Below are 19,784 nucleotides of genomic sequence, written 5' to 3'. Positions count from 1 at the left end.
ACTGGAATTCAAGTCACGTGACCACCAAACGCCATTCATTTTCCCCGCACCCGATAGATGTACGCATGTGTACGCACGCAGGGGCGCCGATGTGTTTTTTCTCCCCAGATCGACTGTACGTGTTTGGAGAGAGATCGGGCAGGGCACAGTTCGCCGTGCATTAGCTTGACACTGCACACGGCCTTGCATGGCGAGTACAGCGTACGTGTACGTGTGCTACATGGAACTGCTCAACACCGCCTAAATCCGCGAAGAAAACAGCCCGTTTTTCAGCCCGTGTGGACGAATTGGGACCGGAGATCACCGGATTTAAGGTAAAACATGTCGTCTGTTTCATGTACTGCTAGATTTCGTATGGGTTTGGGGTAACACGATCGGGAAGGGGTGCAAATCTGGCGACGACTGTCACCAGTACTGAAACTCGGAGAGTGGGGAAAAATTCAAGATGGCCACTGAGTGGGAGCTCATTGCCGCTGAGCGACTTCCTACGCAGGATTCGCTGAAATCGCTGTCTTCCTGCCTCGATGGACGCTCAAACAAAGAACAGGAATCATGTCTAGGATCTGATCAAACGAAATGAGATAGCTGTGAGGGTTGACGTGTCGATTTGTGGCTTACCATGGTCGTTTCTTCGGTGTAAATTTAGTCAATTTAACGTACTTATCGCAAACAGCCGCCCGATGGGCGACAGTACGTGTACGTCAGACCCAGATAGGACTGATAGAAACATACCAGCTGCGAAGGAGCTTTAAATGTTCCCGACATTAATGTTTCTTGCTGCCACATTCGAAACAGATCTATGCTCTTGGTCTCGTGACCTAACACGTAATGTAAGGTTTTTCTTCGTTGAGGGATTTTCTGCGAGATTTCGTTTCTGGCGACCTCGTTTAGAAATGCTAATTTCGTACACCAGGAGCTATTTTTACGCACCTAAATGCCGTTTTTTACAGGTTTCGCAAGGTACCAAATCCAAATTGAAATTTATGACCAGGAAATTTGCAAAGTAGTCAGGAAATTTGGAGTGGTGTTTGTCATGCTGTAACCGCTTTGAAGATTTTCTGAACTTAATCTGGGACGTATACTCTATTCTCAAGTTCGTAGAACTGTGCCGAATGCGTTGCAGGATACGGATATACGCGCTGACGCCAACTGACTGGCGGTGTGGCGGGAAAAAGGACTTTCATGGGAATTTCGAAATCAATCAAGCAAAACAAAAAATGCCACAGGGGTTCTACTTCTCTGCAATTCCAGGGAAAAGCGGACATTTTCTGACCAGTTAACCACCTGATGTCTCCGTGAATTTATGGTAATTATTCAAGGCAGCGTAAGAAAATTGTTGTAATTGCATATGCATGATACGAGTGATTGCAAGATTGTTTTATCCAATCTGAAATGAATCCTATCCCGCGCACTCTTTGCTCGTAATCACACCGATGCTTGACTAATATCCCTTTTTAAAAACAGGGATTATTGTTCATGATCTATTAAAAACAAAAAAACCCGCTGAGAATCGATTCCAAAGTAACCCCTGGAGGCGAGGGAAGGCAAGGGGAAGCAACGATCATGTAACACCGTCTAGCTTGAAGGGAAAGAAACTAAGTAGTGGTTCTCGCCCAAAGGTGATGGAGTGTTTTGGTGCAACTCCGCGACAGAAGCACGCTTTAATTATTCATTCGGTGATGGGATCATATTTTTGTTTGCTGTGAATCAGACGAGGTTAACTCATTGTCATTTTTTTTATTCACATCCATCTGATATCTGGTTACAATTATTATAAGCTTAGTTTTGTCTTTGGCGAGCAGCCAAGATGTTCGCACACACGAACTGTGAAAGACGGTGTTAAATTTACTGACTATCTTCGCATGGCCGTTAGCAAAAAGGGCCAAATTCCTGGAGCTGTAAGCACCAAGCAAACGAACCCGCTAAGTGTCGAAGGTTTGTTTGGCAGAAACCAGTACCAGCCAGATGACTTATGACCTGCACTTCTTGTAACCATTTAATTCGTGTGCACATTATAATATTTTTGAAATTGTGCAATGATTCTGTCTATGTTTCATCCATTGTAATGTTTTTTTTTATTGAAGCTTAAATTTTTTATTGTGAGCTTTTATTACTCATTGTGAATTCAATGCAATTTGCCCTTGGCAACCAAATTGAATTTTAATAAACCATGAATAATAAATAATAATAGTAACTGATTTTTAGTACTTTTGTTTAGTTAGCAAATAAATTAACTGAAAAAAAAATCTTCTTAGCAGCTCTCACCATTTGGGATTAGCATATAGACCGACTAGAAACTTGGTTGAGCACGTTTAAATAAAAAAAACACGGATTTCTAGGCTAAAAACTATTTTTCTTTTAAAGTATGGCGACTGCGGCCATGGAAAATAAAGCTATACGAACTATGAAATCTGCGTTTTTATATCCTTTTCTCAATTCCTTTGTCAGGGTTTATACCAGAGACATTAGAATTTCATTATGGCGGGGAAAAGAAACTGAGGACTCGGCATGGTTAATGACAAGAGCTTGGGGAGACCGCAGCGAGTCATATTGGCAACACAGCATGATATTTCTCTGTTGGGTGTTAATCGAATTCACGAACAATAACAACAAAATGCTGTTATAATTTTATTGTGATACGTGCAGCACTGTGTCGTATGGATGCACAACACGATAAATTTCATTGAAATAAAATTTAATCACGCGAAAAATAATACATCAGTCCATTGTGCACAATGTCAGAATGGCAGCACATTTACTCAGAGGTGAAAAAAATACACCATGAAAAATTTGCAAAACTACCGGTTCATGAACAACTTACCTAATGACAAAAATGATCAGAGGTAATAGCTATTCCGTTAGATATTTCTCAAAGCTGTGAAGTTATTGATGTTTTTTCCACAGTTTCTTAAGAGAAATTCCAGCAAGGACAGGAATAAGGTTCTTGTATAAGATGTTGTTCATTTCCGCAACTCGACCGTATGAAAACACGCGCGAATCAACGACGACTCATTCAGGTTAAACGATCCGTCATAACTGCTTTACACCCCGTATCACATCTCGTTTCTCCCTTAGTCTGGCAGCCGTACATCAGCCTGGTTTCAGCCTCTTTGCGGAACCTGGACGCGTTGTGTCTTGCGTCAGACGTCTTGAGATTGCGATGATCAGTTTAATCCCGCGCTAACTCGTGCTGACAATGCTCCGGGAAGCGAGTCTCACCATTCGCTGCTCATTACGAAATGGAAGAGAGATAGTCTTGTGCATGCTTCGCACTTAATTCTCCCGGTTTAATTGTAGGCTTCCGCAAGGAAATCAAATTGGGTGCAATTGTTGGAATTATAACCACATAGCATGAAGAAAATTAAAGAGTATCCATACTGTTGCATCAAAGTGAATTTTTATCACTCAATCAATTTTAATCTCTCGGATCCAATTTTGAAGATGCTCTTAAAAAGGTGTCGGATAACCATCACTGATATTTTATTTATTCTTGATTTGCAGTGAATGCGTGTGAATGTAAAAACAAAATGCGATACCCAATATCAATAAACTATTTTTAAATTACTACCATTATAGACAGTGTACTTTTGTGGCTTTTCGTGTCTGAGAGTTTCGTGGTTAATATTAAGTCAGAAGATTGTCCAATTAGCGCCTTTTTTTTGTTTTCAGTTTTACGACCCCCGCATTAATGACTTAACAGTCACAATAAATTAACGCCGTATTGTCAACACCGTAATTTACAAAGACATTCGCTTGATACAGAAAGCGCAAATAGAACCACGTTTCACTTCAATTTAATAACAAAAGAAACTTGTGATTTGTTTTATTAATGAAAAATTGAAAACCTGATATTATAATGTCTATTACTTTCGTCGCTGTCTAAATATTGCATGCTTTTGCTGTAAAGCCCTCGGAGTTGCACTTTTGTCAATGTGCAGATTGGATTATTCAATATGGGACATGTGCGAAAACTCAGCGGCTTGTTGTGGACGATAACAATTTCGTCACACGGACAGTCTCAGCACGCGTATATTCGCAACTGGCAGAGACGAAGTGCAGTGTCACTTTAAGGTTTCCTCAATGATGTATTGATCGCTAGGGAGAGTGTGGACATTAAAAAGGCATAAAGGCTTCTTTGACGTCATTGTGATCATCTTTGATGACATGTTGTGATTTCCTGGGGTTTTTTTTAGCGTCCGTGGAATAACAAACGCGACAGCGCAGGTTAATAGATTTACTGACGTGAGGATGTTGGCGACAAACGAGGGTATGATCTCGATCAAGCCACTCAGTGTCTAGTTTTGTCAATCTGAAGTTTTCTGAACAGCGGATGTACACGTGTAAAAGCGAATATGATTATCGGGAGCATTATCGTACAATGCAGCAATCTTACACAGTAATAGGCATTTCTAATTTACTAGCTTCTACATCATGTACTCACAGAAATTAAAGAATTTGAATGTGCAGTCGATATGACAACAAAATCTTTGGTTAGATCTCATGGTGATATAAACCTGTTATAATATAAGGCAACGCTATATTACCATGTGTCTCTCAGTGCGATCATAATACATAAAACATGATGTTAAAGGTAAGCAATACGGAAACTGCCACACACACCTCGTTCAACGTGAGCTGATGATAGTACAAACACGCACGGGCCGCGCTGGGCGGGCGAGGACTGGCCACGCAACGTGCCCACACGACGCGGCTACGCGCGGCACGAGACTAGCCGAGTCCGCGTCTAATTGTCGTGGGGGAAAAGGTTTAAGTTTCTCGTACTCGCGACCACTCGCGCTCGCTTTGCCCACGGGGCAAAAACGATCGTTCCAGACAGAGATATTTAAAGAAAGGAGTGCAGCGGATGATAATACCGACGCGTCAGTGGGGGCCCTGGGAATGTCTTAAAAATCTGGCCTTGGAGTCTTAAGACCAGGGTGATGGTTTTAACTAAAAGAGATAAAAAAAATATCCAATATGGGTGATACAAAGGAATTGTCGAAGTAAAAGCTTCAAAGAATTGAATCGTCGTCTAAGTCGATTATAAAACGAGCATTTAACTGATGCGGCTTTTCAGGATTTCAATTTGTGCCGCATTGTTTGATTTTCTCTTGAGAGGGTCTTTATAATCCTGCGACTTGTCAAATAATGTAGTCTATTGATGTAGCATTCTGTCAGGCGACTTTCAAATCAATGAATTGATTTATTATCCTTGACATATATTTATTTTTAAAAATGATTTCGGCATGTTAATAATGATATTGTCATTATGAATATGTAGCTGCAAAAAGAAAAGATTGAAATGGTGTAACAATAAGTCTTTGTTATAAGTATGTTATTGTATTAACTGCCGAGATATCTTGCTGTAATTAATTTGCAGTAATTGATTAAACGGTCACATGCAGAGGAGTAGGATTATAATGTTCTGTCAGGCTTAAATCACACGTAATGTGAAACTATTTCATGATTATATTTTTGCATCATTTTTTGAACTGTATATTTTCGTTTTAAGTCATTGAGATAATAATCTTGCATGCGCCTATACTTAACGACCGGCATAAGTGACTGTTCACGTACACGTATTGTGAGCCTATTACGAGTTAATCTCACGCAGCGCGTTATGTATGATTCAGTGCCTCATAACTCCAATGTTCATTTAGGCGTTAGATCATCTTCTTATAGAAATGCAGGCAATCGCCGTATTCATATCGAGATGGACGCATTAACGCTGCGCGTGCCTTAATGATTGGCGCGTTGCCAACTCGCAAAGCACGTGCGCCCATTTCGTCCCCTCCGTTTGCGGACTAAAAATAGTTTATTCAGAGCGTGTGTAGAAATATCGCTTTGTAATTACACGAAGCTGAGCGTATGTTTCTACATTCTAATGCACTGCACACGACTGCTTTAATATGTGTGCAGTCTAAAGTACATTCGAATCGTTTTAATTTCATTCACAAAAGACAAATCAAAGTGACATAAAGAAAGTTTTTTTGGTGGTTCAGTTTAACAGCCAATTTGTTTGCATTATTTTAAAATACAGGACTCATCTTGAATAAAACACCTCTTACACAACAGTGGACCACTTCTAGGGCCTAAATAATACCTTTGTTGTTGTTAATATTCTTTTTGCCTCTCCTATAAATAAAATATGTCTTACCATTCCCAAAAATCAGAATGCCGTTCTGCAAGGCCTACTTTCTCTATTCCAATGTTGCGAAATGTATTATTATATGGATGACACGCACTACCGTTATTGTGATTGGATATAGTTAAGTGACACCATTTTATAGGCCTTTCCTGTGTCTATTTCAGTAATTAGGTTGGTACCAACTGTCACGTCCATATGCTTATCGATACCGCGGCTCGCGATAACGAAAAAAGAACATGACATCAGTCGGGCTCATAATACAACCATGTCAAATGTCGACTTACTCGAAATTTTAACCACAGAATAAAATTGTATCCAATTTTACTAATGGAGAATGAATGTTATAGCAGTTCTCAGAAGCTACGGGAAATGTCACACTTTCAATCTACCCACGAGTTTGGTTTTCACGAGTTTGGTTTGTGCTTTTCTGCGAATCGTTACGGGTTGTTTGCGGGGCTAAGATGTAGCATACGGACCGTTGGTCGGTGTCACCCTGCGGCCCATCAACGCGATTCTTCGCGAAATACCGCAAATCGTCTGGTGTTAGTGTGGTCGCCTTTATAAAAATATTACATTGCCTGCTAGAAATCATAATTATATTTATTTTATATTAATTGCGTCTGGATTATGGAAAATGTATTATTAGCAAGGGGTATGTTTAGGTTACACCTTTCGTTGTTGCCCTAAGTGTGGTTAACAAGGTTTCACTACCTGACGGTAAAAATCACTTGCACCGGGACTTACCTATAAAAAAAATTCGCACCCCCCCCCAAAAAAAGGGTGAAAATTAACCATTTTATATAGAATTGCCTGCAAAACAATAATATAAATTATATTTATATATCACCGTGGTAACATAAAGTATAGCACCGATGATGTCACTAGTAATCTGCAAGAAATGACGGACACAAGAAGATTGGCAGCTATAAACGAACCGCGTTTTATAACCCGAGGAAAAAACGACGAGGAAAAAGGAGCTCGATGTGAGATTAATTTAAGAGATTACACGCCAGATTGCGCTTAACATCTCTGCCAAGAGGAAATGAAGCTGTAGATGAACAGGTCCGGTTTGGGCTGCGAGCTCTGATACCAATTACGCGATGGATGGGTCTGATAAAAAAAAAAGGAGCCAAGAGAATTGACAAGATTGGCATATATAGTTGCCGGAAATATAAGAAATCTACAAACAGTTTTTATGCATATTCTTATTTAATGTATACTGAGATGTGAAAATCAATGGATGTTTGATTCCCAGAGAGTGAAAATAGGGACCATTATGAGTGAAAATCACTTTAATTCGAGATTGAATTACTTTGAAAAAGAATCACTTCAGTAGAAACTCGATCTATCCAAGTGAATGAATTCTCTCATCGTCTTCCCTACATAGTTCCACTTCGGATGAAGTGAATTTTCAGTCGAGTAGAGTGCATTTCGCTCAATGAAATGAAGATAGTGAGTCAGGAAGTGTACTTTCCCAGCTGTATTTCATGACTTAATTTGCCTTTGAAAGTCATTCCGTTGACACATTACTTGTTCGTAGAGTGAGGTTTGGGGCCAAAGTTTGTCCCGTCTCACTTCAAAGTTTGGCCCCCGCTCCTTTGGCAATTATCATGACTTTGCCGCCGGCAGTTCCAGGAGAGTGAATACTGTATGCGAAAGCTATCAGTCAGCAAGTAGGGAGTTTTGAGATGAAATTGATCAGGTTTATGAAGCCCGGTAGGGCAAGGCAAAAGACTTGACAGGCAAACGAATTGAAAGGAGTCGCAAACCTTGATGGCATGCTCACCGTTATAGGGATTCGACGCATTTCGGCCCGAGAAAGAGAAACACAGATGGGGATGGGGTGGATTTCTTACTTTTCGGCCACGAGAAAAATACATAAGACATCATGAAGATATGTTCATGCTTATTGGCTTTAACGAAAAATCATCCAAGTTAGCAATAACTGTCGGAAGCAGCAATTCACCACCACCACCACCAGTGTTGCACAATCACAGAAGAGTTTTTGTTTGAGAAGTGGAACTGGAACTGGAAGAACCCTAATTTCGAAGTGGTATACACATGTATATGTATGGGATCGCACCACTTCAATCACGTCCCCACCTAACCAAAAAATATCCTCAATCACTACCAATATTACAACCACCACTAATGTCAGTCAGAAGTCAGAATTTGTGGCGTCATTCTTGCGGAAAGAACTCCAAATAACCCCTGTCTCTTTGCAACCACCAGCTCAGCTCAACCATTTCTCTTCAATTGATCTCCGTGACACAAATTCAATGGCCTTACCCATTAAATACTCCCAGTAAAGGTCACGGCCACATTGCTATTAATCAATTTAAAGTGCAGCCGCAACAGATTGCTAAAAATCATGTGCCGTTTCTGGCAAAAAAAATCTCTTACACGAGAAAATGTGAAAGTTTGCACAGGCTACAAGTTTACCAACTTTAATTCCTCCCTTTTCAATACTTAAAATTCACGAAAATAGTTGCAGTTTTATACAAGCAGAAACGAAAAGACTGAGCTTGCCCAGTCGAGCAGGACCCAAAAGTGTTACATTACAGCTTCATTCGACCAGTCTTATACTATGGGCTTAACTTGACAGAACATTAAACTCGGTGACTCTGTCAGTCACTAAGACGGTAAGTGACACGGTCAGTCGGTGATTCATGACAGTCAGAAGACAGCAGGCTAACCCATAAGGTCCAGCAAGAATCAAATGACAAAAAGTAGTTAACATCGTCCTTGCTTCTTTTATTTCCTTCAGCGACACCGACATTTTTGCGAGAGAACACCGAGCAAGATGGGAGATCGTGAGCGACCCCCGCGGCCCAAGATGACGGACATCAATCCCCTCATCGTCTGCATACTGTGCGGTGGCTACTACGTGGACGCTACCACCATTGTGGAATGTATGCACAGCTGTAAGTGGCTTTTTCAATTTTTTCTGTTTGTGTCAGGAAGGAGCAAACAAGACTCAGGAGAGCAGTGAAAAGTAGAGAAGTGTTGGGGCATATATAGACGTGAGAGCAGAATCGTCTTGCCTTTCAAAAGCAACTGCATCATTTTCGATGAAAGATGGTTTGAAAAGATAACATATCATGTCAAAAAAGGACCCGAGAACATTTTGGGAATTGGTACAAATAGGGCAGGGAACCAAAGCGAAAAATATAATTTGGTACGTGGAATGTAAAGTTTTAAACATCACTAATTAAAATTATAGGAAAATACAAAATTAATTTCAAGCGTCATTGCTGTCAATTCACCCCTAACCCCAAAGAGTACCACACACTATACTATGAGTGTTGTGCCCACTTATACACGAAGTAGTGCATACTACAGTTTACTACACTACAGGGTGAGTCAAAAAAAGCGGAACCCCAACCCCCCAAAATATATTTCATATTTAAAAATATATATAGCACCAAAAATAATAATGGCTGGAAAGCCAATTTCATAAGCTTCTTTTAGATGAACAAATTATTGAAATTGCTCAATCCGTTCAAAGAATATCACCATTTAAACGCAATGACCCTAAAACCTGTCTCTTCCAAAAAAAACCTATTTATTGTGTGTTTTGACTGTTTGGAACAACAAAGAAAATAACACGGAATACTTGTTTCAACAACTGCCACCAACTGTAGTACACAATATCTTTATTTATAACAACCCTGTTTAGGCAAACAATATGATTTATAAAATCTACTTTTTTTTAAAAGACGGGCCTTGAAAAGGACTTTGTTGAATATTATTAATGTCTAAACTGAGATTTTATCGCTGATGATGTTTGTGACGACGATTCTTGAAATCGCATTTTTTGGACCAGACAGGTCATTGTGTTTAAATGGTGATATTCTTTGAACGGATTGATGAATTTCAGTAGTTTTTTCATCTATAAGTAGCTTATGAAATTGGCTTTTCGGTCATTATTATTCTAGGTGCTACATATTTTTGGGTTCCGCTTTTTTGACTCACCCTGTATAAGTATTTTGTGGAATATGTGAGGTTAGGGATACATCTATCTCTTTGAACAGGTTTTTACACTTAAAATATTGATTTAATATGTCAATAGCCTAGGGTTTTTTTCAATTCACCAATTGAAACAAAAGAGCATATCGATGCAGTAATGATTTAAATTGGTTAACATCAGTAAACGGTTATGACTGGATCTCTTTCACTGAATGAAAACACTCGTACGTGTATTATCTTCGAAATCGACTTTACGTAGCGTCCTGGAAAAAAAACTCCTTAATGTGTTATATCCACAATCTCCAGTCCCTGCTTTTTCTCAATTCGCAGTGCTTTTAGTTCTCCTTCAAAATCTACAAACAGAATATTTCCACGATCGTCAAACTCGTCTTTTGAATAGCGTGAGAGTGACTAGTGAATAGGACTGCTCTCTAGTGCTCACAATGCAATTTTCCGCACAGCTTGTGATGGTGTTTGCCTCTTTATTTTCACCGCCTATGTTGCACCTTGCGCTCGCTGTATATTGCGCTGTTGCGATTGTAACCGAAGACTGTATTGGTCTTTGTGAAGAGAAGGACTTGATGGCAATTGCATGGATGATTCTAGGTCCCTGTGTAATGAAATCGGATAGTTTGGTTTGGTCGAGGACAGGTCTCACCAAAAATTGCCCGCAGGACAAAAACATGAAAAGGGAAATCGGAGCGACGACTCCTATAGAAATGACAAAATGGTCTCTAACGCTCGTACTGGTAAATGTAGTTATATCACTCTCAAAAAAGAGGGAAAAAACGACGGAAATGGCTTTTTTTTTTTTAAAGTAAATTAAATGTTTCGATACAGGTCTTGCAAGCCAAATCCGCAAAAATGAAAGCAGCATATGATCAAGTACTAACGAATGATATCACAACTTTATGTCGAAAAATAATCAACCAAAGCCACGACACATGGCCAAAACCCAGACATCAATATTATATCATTTGACCTGCAATTTAAAAATTGCTCTGAGATCAAAAAACAACTAAACAATATGAATGGATGGCAAGCATCGTCTGCATCTATACGTCCGTGTGTTCGACGTCCACGGATACACACGCACGTCCTTCAGAATCAATTTCATAAGTAATTGCTGTCGGGACGATTAAGCGTATCAATCGCGGTGACATCGAGGGACAGGTTTTACCCCTGATTAATAGATCGGTGATTATCTCATTACGCAGGATGTATCAATGGAAAAGGCTCGGGAGATAATTATCGTATCCTGTTTGTTTTGGAGATTCGCAGATTTTTAAGGCACGGGGCGGTTAACCAGTCATGTTTTGATAAGTAGTATAATATCATAGGTGTTTATTTGAGAAAAGATTGATTCTCATTATTAGGTAAACTATTATTAAAGAATATATACACATTATAGACTCTCACAAATTGTTAACAAGATTGGATTTGGTGGTCACGTGATGCCGGCTTTCAACGAAATATTCCATTCTGTGCTGCATAATGTATCTCATGAAATATGGGTGGTAAAAATGTAGTACATGTAATTTACTGCATGGTTAATGTGGGGGCTTGGGGAATAACATGTCATAGAATGTCATGATGTTGTCGCTGCATGCTGGCAACCGAGACATGATAACATGATTAGTCGCATTATGTGAAAAGAAATCTCTTCAATCATCGTCATTCACGTCACAACGCTCTCTTCAGATAATAACGTTCACAGGTTCAAATCGAGTGAATTCACTCGTCCTTAGCCTGAACATGGAGCTATAAAAATGAGCTCCATAAACATTAAACTGAATACAGCAGAACTGACAACACGATATTAAGTCAAAACCTCAGATCTATTTTCATCTGTGGCATTCCCACGTGGCTGACCGTAACTCTTTATTAAGAGTGGGCTATTATTGGTTCAATTCCCTACAGATTGCAGAGCCTGTATCGTGGCCTACCTGCGGCAAAGCAAACAGTGTCCGACGTGTGACATTCTCGTGCATAAATCCAGACCCATGCAGAAAATCAGGTAACGTGTCTCATCAATTTGATTTCTTTTAAACCTTATTTAAAGAAAAACAAATTATCGAAGATTATAATACAAATTGTGACAAAAAACAGAAAAATACTAAAATGCATCAATTTATTTTTAGCAGACTTTTTTTTAGCTGACACAAATTTCATTTGTTTCTTATTTATTTGTTATTTTTAAAAAATTGTTATAATGTTAATTTTTTTGCAGTGATGCTATTATTTGCTCAATAGCAAACTGTGCATGGTTACAACATCTCTCGATTTCAAGTTGACGCTGTGCACAATTATTATTGCAATCTAGGTTATTTTTCCACAGAAAATAGTTTCAAATTGAATCGAGTTGTCTTGCGAAAAAAATCCAAGTCTTCTGAAATCTATTTTACGCTGATAATCGCTTCTTAATTTAGAAAGATGTCAATGCTTCAGTTGACCTCTTTCAAGAGTTACATCTTTACATCCCTAACAATTACAAGTTAAAATGTCACGATAAACTGGAAGTATAAATGGGATTTGTGAGGACCACCCTGCGGTCGTAGGATCACTCCCGCGATCAAACTAGAGACTGGGGGAAAATGAGGGGACTAAACGGCCGTTCGTGCTTTCCTGGGGTGATACTGTATAAAGATGCAAGATGTTATTCTGATCAAGGTGTTTTTGTATACTCAATAGCAATGTCAGGCACCGTTCTTTTGCAGGTTTTTTCGCATTAAATTTTTGAAACAAAAATGCTATGGTCCAGTGGTTCAGTGTTTGACTCGTGCACGATGATACGTGGGTTCGAACCCTGCCAGGAACATATTTTTTTTTGGCCTTAGGCAAGACACTTAACTATTATTGCCTCTCTCCACCCAGGAGTATGAATGGGTACATGTGTGCTGATATCGGCTGCCGCGTGGTCTCATGGCCTGATGGATGGGGGTCGGGGGAATAATTGTAAAGCGCTTTGAGATTATTAATACGATGGAAAACACTATATAGGCATTACAAAAAAAACAGATTCTCAGTAGCGTCATGAAAGTTCACTTCCCCATCGCAATTAGAATATTCGTGAAGTTTTTGGAATACGAACACGTTAAAAATCCACTCAGATAAAACAGTGAAAATCATTGGGTGGACACAAACTGCTCTCGAAAATCATAAACACAAACCCTACAACCAATTTGCAACAAAATAATCGATTTGTATCGCTGTTTTTTCTCAGGCCGGACACAACACTTCAGAAACTTGTCTATAAGATGGTTCCCGGATTGTACCGAGACGAGATCAGACGGAGGCGAGACTTCCACCGTACACACGTTCAACATTCCGGTGAGTAGCTTGCGTACACTGAGGTCATTTTAAAAATGGAATGTAGAATATTGCGATTCGCTATTGAGTTGCCTTTTTCATGGATACATTTTGAAAAGTTTACTTCCATTACAGATTGTAGAATTCTACTTATACATATAGGGCCAAATATCAGTAATTGTCACTCAAATTTGGTACACGTGTATTTGATCGCAAGCATTAAAAGGTTTACAAAAATGATACGTAGTGTATGTGCCAAAGAATTGAAAATATTTGTTTCCCTTTTTCATATAGTGTGGATGAAATTTACAAAATACATGCATGTTTTAAAATAGAAAGAAATGTTGTTGGTAATCGCAGAAAACGGCGAGTCGACCAGTTCGAGCCCCCCTGAAGATCCGACCAAGATATGCGACGACTCTATCATCATCTACACGCACGATGAAATGATCAGCCTATCGCTCGAGTACTGTCAACCCAGTGCATCAACTACTCGCGGTAAAAAGCAAATGAACGGAGACAGCGAGCCACGGGACGCGGGGACGGATATCAACGGCAACGCCATTGCCGACAAAAGGGCAAGTAGCGTTTTTCGCACGAGAGTTTGCACTTTAAACGCTATTAGCAATCGTTGTTGCCAGTGAAAACAATATCATCGTATGTTCCGAACTTACAAACACTCAATCCGGGCGATTATTCACATTTTAACAGTGGCGACTTCAGCTGTAGACTTTAATACTATTATATAGGCCCTATTATTATGTATAAATTAATTATACACTATAAGTCACAGAGTATATATCAAGCACACACTGCAACTATCTACAGACTATAACTAGATACTTGAAGAAATTACTGATGACTGCACGGAAGATAAGGCACGACATATCTTATAGTTCTACCCTTAAAAGATAACTTCTTCCAAATGATAGCAAGTCCTTACCTTTATTGTGATTGTAGGACATCGATGCCAGATATCTCAGATGTCCAGCGGCAGTCCAGATCAGCCACCTGAAAAAGTTCATCCGAAATAAGTTCGGTTTACCACAAGCATATAAGGTGAGCAAGGGAAAATGAAACACTCTGTGGAAATAAAAGCTTTCAAACCTGAGCTCAAGCGAGTTAAACTCTTCCCAAAAAGGTATAAATTTCAGTGGTTTAGATGTATTTGATAGTTTGGTTTACATCTCCCAGAGCATTGCGTATAGTGATGACGTCAATCAGGAATGCATCCTGCACTTTTACACATCAGGAAAGAGTAAGAAACACAAGAATGATTTGCGTAGGGGAGGAGGTGACTTACAAAATCGCAACACTCAGTGGAATGACGACATCATTTTTGTGTATACATGCGGTGGAATGAGGTGTTAAATAAAACAAACTGATGTTTATTTTTCAAATTAAGTTTTGCCCTTCACCGACGTTTTTGGAGGTCGTGGGTTCGAGTCCCACCCGAGTGATTTTTTTTCCAGCTTTCACTCGGGAGGTAACACACTGAGTATACAGTGTTTAAAAAAACGTCGGTGACGGGGCAAAACCTAATTTGATTTATATCACCCCGACGCAAAATTCCATCTTATGATGTTTATTTTGGCATTTCGGCGTCACGGCATTCAGGGCAACGCGCTGCAGTTATTGACATTTGAAACCAAATCCGAGTTCTCTCGCCTTTAAACCTTTTAACTTTTTCCCCCCTGTAGGTTGATGTACTTCATCGTGAAGGAGGAGATGACGTGCTAAGAGACAACTATACCTTGATGGACATTGCTTATATCTATACGTGGAAACGGGTACAATTTCGATTTCTTACCGACTGAGTTTTGGGTCAATTTAAACGAAAGGATCTACTTGTGTGTTTATCAGTTATTAAATGAGTATTTTATTTAAATTTCATCAGTAAAACTTAAATCTTTTTTTTTCCACAGATGGGACCCTTGCCACTTCTTTATCGCATCTGTGAACCACTTCCCAGTAATAACAAAAGGACGTGTAGTGACGCCAGTATGACGTCAACGCCAGCTAGCAACGGCGAGTCCCCCGCCAAGAGCGCCAAAATCCAGCCGCCAATCAAAGTGACGATTACCAGCACACAGCCACAGCCAGTCTTAGTGACATGAGGGTGCCGTGATAAAATTTCCTTTTTTTTTTAAACAGGTGCACAGATATTGCATATTCCTCCAGGTACCAAATTTACAACTATCAGAAAGTTAATCTAGATATCTGTCTGACATGTAGTGTGCCTCTATGTGACACGGGGCTATTTAATGTGTAAATGCAGGATTGCTATAAGACTACTGAGACTATACTTAAGACACTGTAAAAACAGAGTTTAGAGTTTAAACACATTTCGCAACACTTGTTTTTACCCACTTTTAAAACATGTGTAAATCGAAGACATGTTTAGATGTATGGACGTCTGTGACATGTTTAAGTGCGTATAAAGCCCATTAGTACCATCAAGTATAAATTGTAAAAGTGAATAAAAATGATGGATTGTTTTGCGTCGGGTGATGTTAATCAATATTAGGTTTTCCCCTTCACCGACATAAACACTGTATACTCAGTGTGTTACCTCCCGAGTGAAATTTGGAAGAAAAAAAAACACTCGGGTGGATAAAAATGACTTATCGGGTTGAAGTCAAATGACAGGCTATAAATGCACACTTTTATCACACTTTCATTATCATCTCTCTACGTAAAACGAACATACAGATTTGACTCTTTTATAAGTAATTATTAATGGCACGTTCAGGCTTTCATACAGTGCAAAATCCTAAACATGTCTCAGACTAAACATGTAAACAAGTGAGTACCAGAAAAGTGTTTAAATGCTAAGCACCATTTTTACAGTGTACTTAAGTTCTCATTGTCTTTTAGGTCAACAATGGAAGCCAATGAAGTAATTCTCTTCACAGTAGTTTCGGTGGACGAACGTTTCGAGGTTTAGTAACAGACAAACTCTTAAGTGTTTCTTCAAAGATGTGAAATTGTGTTGTACTATTTGAATTAGATTTATGACAATGTACAGTCGCTAAATGTACACATGTGTATTAATTTGTAAAGTATTAAGTTCAGTTCTGGAGTGCAAAAAGAAGATTTAGAAAAAAAGCTTACAAGCAAGGAAAAGAAAGGTGCACGAACCCACAATATCGTGGTTCAAATAGGTTTCATCATTTTCGTTATTCCAATTGCTTTAAAACTAGGACAATTCATGTTGCAGTCAAGTAATGTGGAAGACATATAACTTGAACATTTGTAACCTTGATACCGGTATTTAATTATCATTGAGTCGAAATGACAAAAATCTGCAATGCAATTTTGGCGCAAATCTACACCTTTTTTTACATCCCTTTTCTAAATTGGTACAAATGCTCTATACTAAAATGCTTCGTATTGTCGCTGTGAAATAATGTATTGAGTTTATTAACTTTTAGCAAAGTTTGTGTACAGTTATGGTGATATATGTTGGTGTGTTATTTTAACAAAGAGGTTTTAGAATGATGTAATTCAAGACACTGAAACAGTAAATGTTCATAATGTTTATAATAGATACTTATAGGTAACAAATGCTTTGCTATGAGGTACCTCTGTATAACGGCATTCAATGGTTTGTATTGTGTGGAACGAAGTGTTGTGTTTTACTTGATATATCTGGTTTTGTAAAGTAATGTGTTATGTGTTAAGTTATTGAAAAAAAGCTGAAAATCTAAATTGTCAGAAATGAGAATTGCGTCCATTTTGTCGAGGATCTTGTGGGAGATGTTACCATGAGTATTTTGGGGAAAATGAGATTTATGTAACTCTACCTAAATTTGTATTCCAATCTTAATTATTCAGTTTAACACTCCATTTTTTACACTTCCTATGGAACAAATGAGACTTGTGTTCGGGCGTAACAATTTTTATATCTTGCCAATCACCTGACATTTTATTAATTTCCAAAGTTTTATATTTCTTTATTTGAACATATTAAAGATCATTAAAGAGCAGTCACATTACAACCTGCCACAAATCGAATTGAGCAGTTTGTGTTGTTTTTTATTTTGGGGATTTCTCTTTTTAGTTTACGTTGGTGTTTTTACATAAATCAAGGTCAAAATCACGGGGTTTATAATTTCTACGATTTCTCTTTTATTTACTCACTTTTCAGAGCAATAAGAGAATGATTTGTTTAATTTTCAAAATGAATCCTTGAACACCATCACATGCATACCGGAGTACATTTTATTTATTTCAAGAACAGTAAACCCTTAGAATCATTTTGGGAGCTAACTTCATGAAACCACCAGACACTGAAAATAAAAGTACCGTGCACTGATTTTTACTGCTTGTTATGTTTGCACATGTTAGGAGATGAACTCGCAAACATTCACTCAAAGCTTTTAAATTTGTGAAAATAGAACAATGCCAGAAAAATAATTTACATACAAAATCTATCAACGATTTTAGTTGATCTATTTATATCCAGGTTCATTTTTTATACCCTGAGCTTTGGATGCATGGTAAACACAGTAATAAATACAATGCAAGTAGCGTTATTCAGATGACTTAATGATAAAAAAAATAAACTAGGCTGACCACCAAACACTTGGAATGGGGGATTGGAATGAGGGCTTGGAATGGGGGATTGAATAAATGAGCAATTCCCAATGCGATGGGTTCAATATCTTACTGTAATACTATGTCACAAAAGTTTTTTCGAAACCAAAAAGCTAATATATATAAAAAGTTTAATATCTATCTAGGCTTGAGGTGTGGTCGGTTACTGTCATTGTGCCAAGACATAATCTATCTACGCTTGAGATGGGGTCTGTTACTGCCAAGACATCTTTCCTGCCTATGTGGTAAAATTCCCCCATAAAATCCCGCAAGACACACACAAGTCGAAGCGGCCGTCCATCAGCGCGACCAGCCCCGTGGCACTGGACCGTGTTGCTGCCAGGCCCTTGCCCGTGTCCTGGCTCGGTCTGCCCGGCAACCACGCACGATAAAGACGGTCCATTTCTATCACCGTACCGGACTAATGTGGTCACAGTGTATAGGGATTGACTAAATCTTGCTACAAATGGGAATCTACTCTGCATTTAGAGTCTTATTGGATGGACCAGGAATATTGAAAAGTAGTTTGTGTGACCGGTGTGACGCTGTGTGCTAGTAAAGTTATAACATACCCGTCCGTTCAATAAATACAAGTAAACAAACATGGCGGCACAAATATCGGGGTAATTTGTGCGTCGCTTCTGAAACTTTTGAGCCATGTTTTAGGTTCAGGATAAGCACTACAATATTACAAGTCTCCAGAAATTATTGTTTCTGTGAAATTACTTAAATGTGGGGAAAAACAGACTGTACTCACTTTGTCCGAGCATACAGCAAGGAATGGTCGTAGCACTGGCATAAGCAAGGAATGGTCCGAGCTGTCACACTACGGATCGCGGAATGCAACGCCGTGTTGTCAGTGGGCGAGACACACGTGCCGAAATTGTAGTTGTACGCCTCTGGTTGTCAAAATATTGACAAACCCTGCGAGTTTTGACAATGTTTTGGTTTCCTTTACGAATAAATAGACGCCATCTATTTGCAGTCCTCGCTAAAGCAGCTGTTGGAAGATGTTTGGGAGCTGTTGTGTCCAGTTGGAGGTATTTCCTCGTGAAACAAAAAAATCGTAAATCTGCGTCATGTGCGTCGTCTGCTTTTAAATAATTTTGACACTCACAAAATGGCGACAATGACAAGCATACCCACAATTCCTTGCGAAAAATCAAACTGATCCCCGGCCCCGCGCGCGCAGGATCAGGAGGATCAGGAAACGGGAAAACGTAGATTCTCTCCTTTTGTCAGCAAAACTTTTTCTATAATGATATCAAATTTAAATATCTGAAAGATGAGTTATGTGTGGTCGTAGGTAATTACTTCGTTATTTCTTGAACAAGAAATCAACATCGTTGAGTGTCTTCAGACTTGATTGCTGATGACCATGGGCCAATAAAAGTATAATTTCATTAGTCATTTTTGTGTGTGTAGAAAAACGGATTACTCGGTACGGATAGAATTACATGTAGTATCCAAAATTTGGAATATGAAGTTTTATTAGGCAAATGTGGGCAAACAGTTTAAGGGTAAAAATTGGCTTTAAACGTAAACACCCCCGCCCCCCCCCAAAAAAAAATGACCACACCCCCTCCCCGCCGCAATAAAGAACCACTGATTTGACAGATTAAAAAAAAAGGATTTAGAAAATATGAAAAATAAGTAAATAAATAAAAACGAAACAACTTTGTTTGGTTTTATTTGGTTTTATTTATACAAGAGCAAACAAAAGCAAGTAGGCCTATAAAGAAGATTGATATACTGCTAA

At 38.9% G+C, this 19,784-nt stretch overlaps 2 protein-coding genes across 3 annotated transcripts in view; one reads left to right on the top strand and one right to left on the bottom strand.

The window, feature by feature from the left end:
* LOC119719203 (polycomb group protein Psc-like) overlaps positions 1–18,802 on the bottom strand; it is a 41,446-nt gene extending 22,644 nt beyond the window's left edge. Inside the window, exons 1-2 of one of the 2 annotated variants that reach the window (XM_038188567.1) lie at positions 18,783–18,802; positions 14,370–14,437 (exon numbers count right to left, since the gene is read on the bottom strand). The gene's annotated coding sequence lies outside the window, so the exon portion shown is untranslated. Of the gene's footprint in view, positions 1–14,369; positions 14,438–18,782 lie in introns of those variants that run through there. The other variant, XM_038188566.1, reaches the window with a different exon arrangement.
* LOC119719204 (polycomb complex protein BMI-1-like) lies at positions 31–17,443 on the top strand. The gene is made up of 8 exons (XM_038188568.1): positions 31–314; positions 8,916–9,072; positions 12,038–12,134; positions 13,341–13,447; positions 13,787–14,004; positions 14,387–14,485; positions 15,127–15,216; positions 15,352–17,443. The coding sequence occupies exons 2-8, from the start codon at positions 8,952–8,954 to the stop codon at positions 15,541–15,543; spliced, it is 924 nt and encodes a 307-aa protein (XP_038044496.1). The 5' UTR covers positions 31–314; positions 8,916–8,951; the 3' UTR covers positions 15,544–17,443.
* Positions 18,803–19,784: the final 982 nt, after the last annotated feature.

Source organism: Patiria miniata, unplaced genomic scaffold (genome assembly GCF_015706575.1).
Source record: "Patiria miniata isolate m_02_andy unplaced genomic scaffold, ASM1570657v1 HiC_scaffold_8, whole genome shotgun sequence".
NCBI lineage: Eukaryota > Metazoa > Echinodermata > Asteroidea > Valvatida > Asterinidae > Patiria > Patiria miniata.
The sequence above is the reverse complement of the archived record's forward strand: the minus strand, read 5'-3'. Positions and strand labels throughout refer to the sequence as shown.

Excerpts from the sequence above, each read along its gene's own strand:
- LOC119719204 (XM_038188568.1), top strand. The coding sequence starts at position 8,952 with ATGGGAGATCGTGAGCGACCCCCGCGGCCCAAGATGACGGACATCAAT. Across the intron at positions 12,135-13,340 it reads AGACCCATGCAGAAAATCAG|GCCGGACACAACACTTCAGA; the intron begins GTAACGTGTCTC and ends GTTTTTTCTCAG. Across the intron at positions 13,448-13,786 it reads TACACACGTTCAACATTCCG|AAAACGGCGAGTCGACCAGT; the intron begins GTGAGTAGCTTG and ends TGGTAATCGCAG.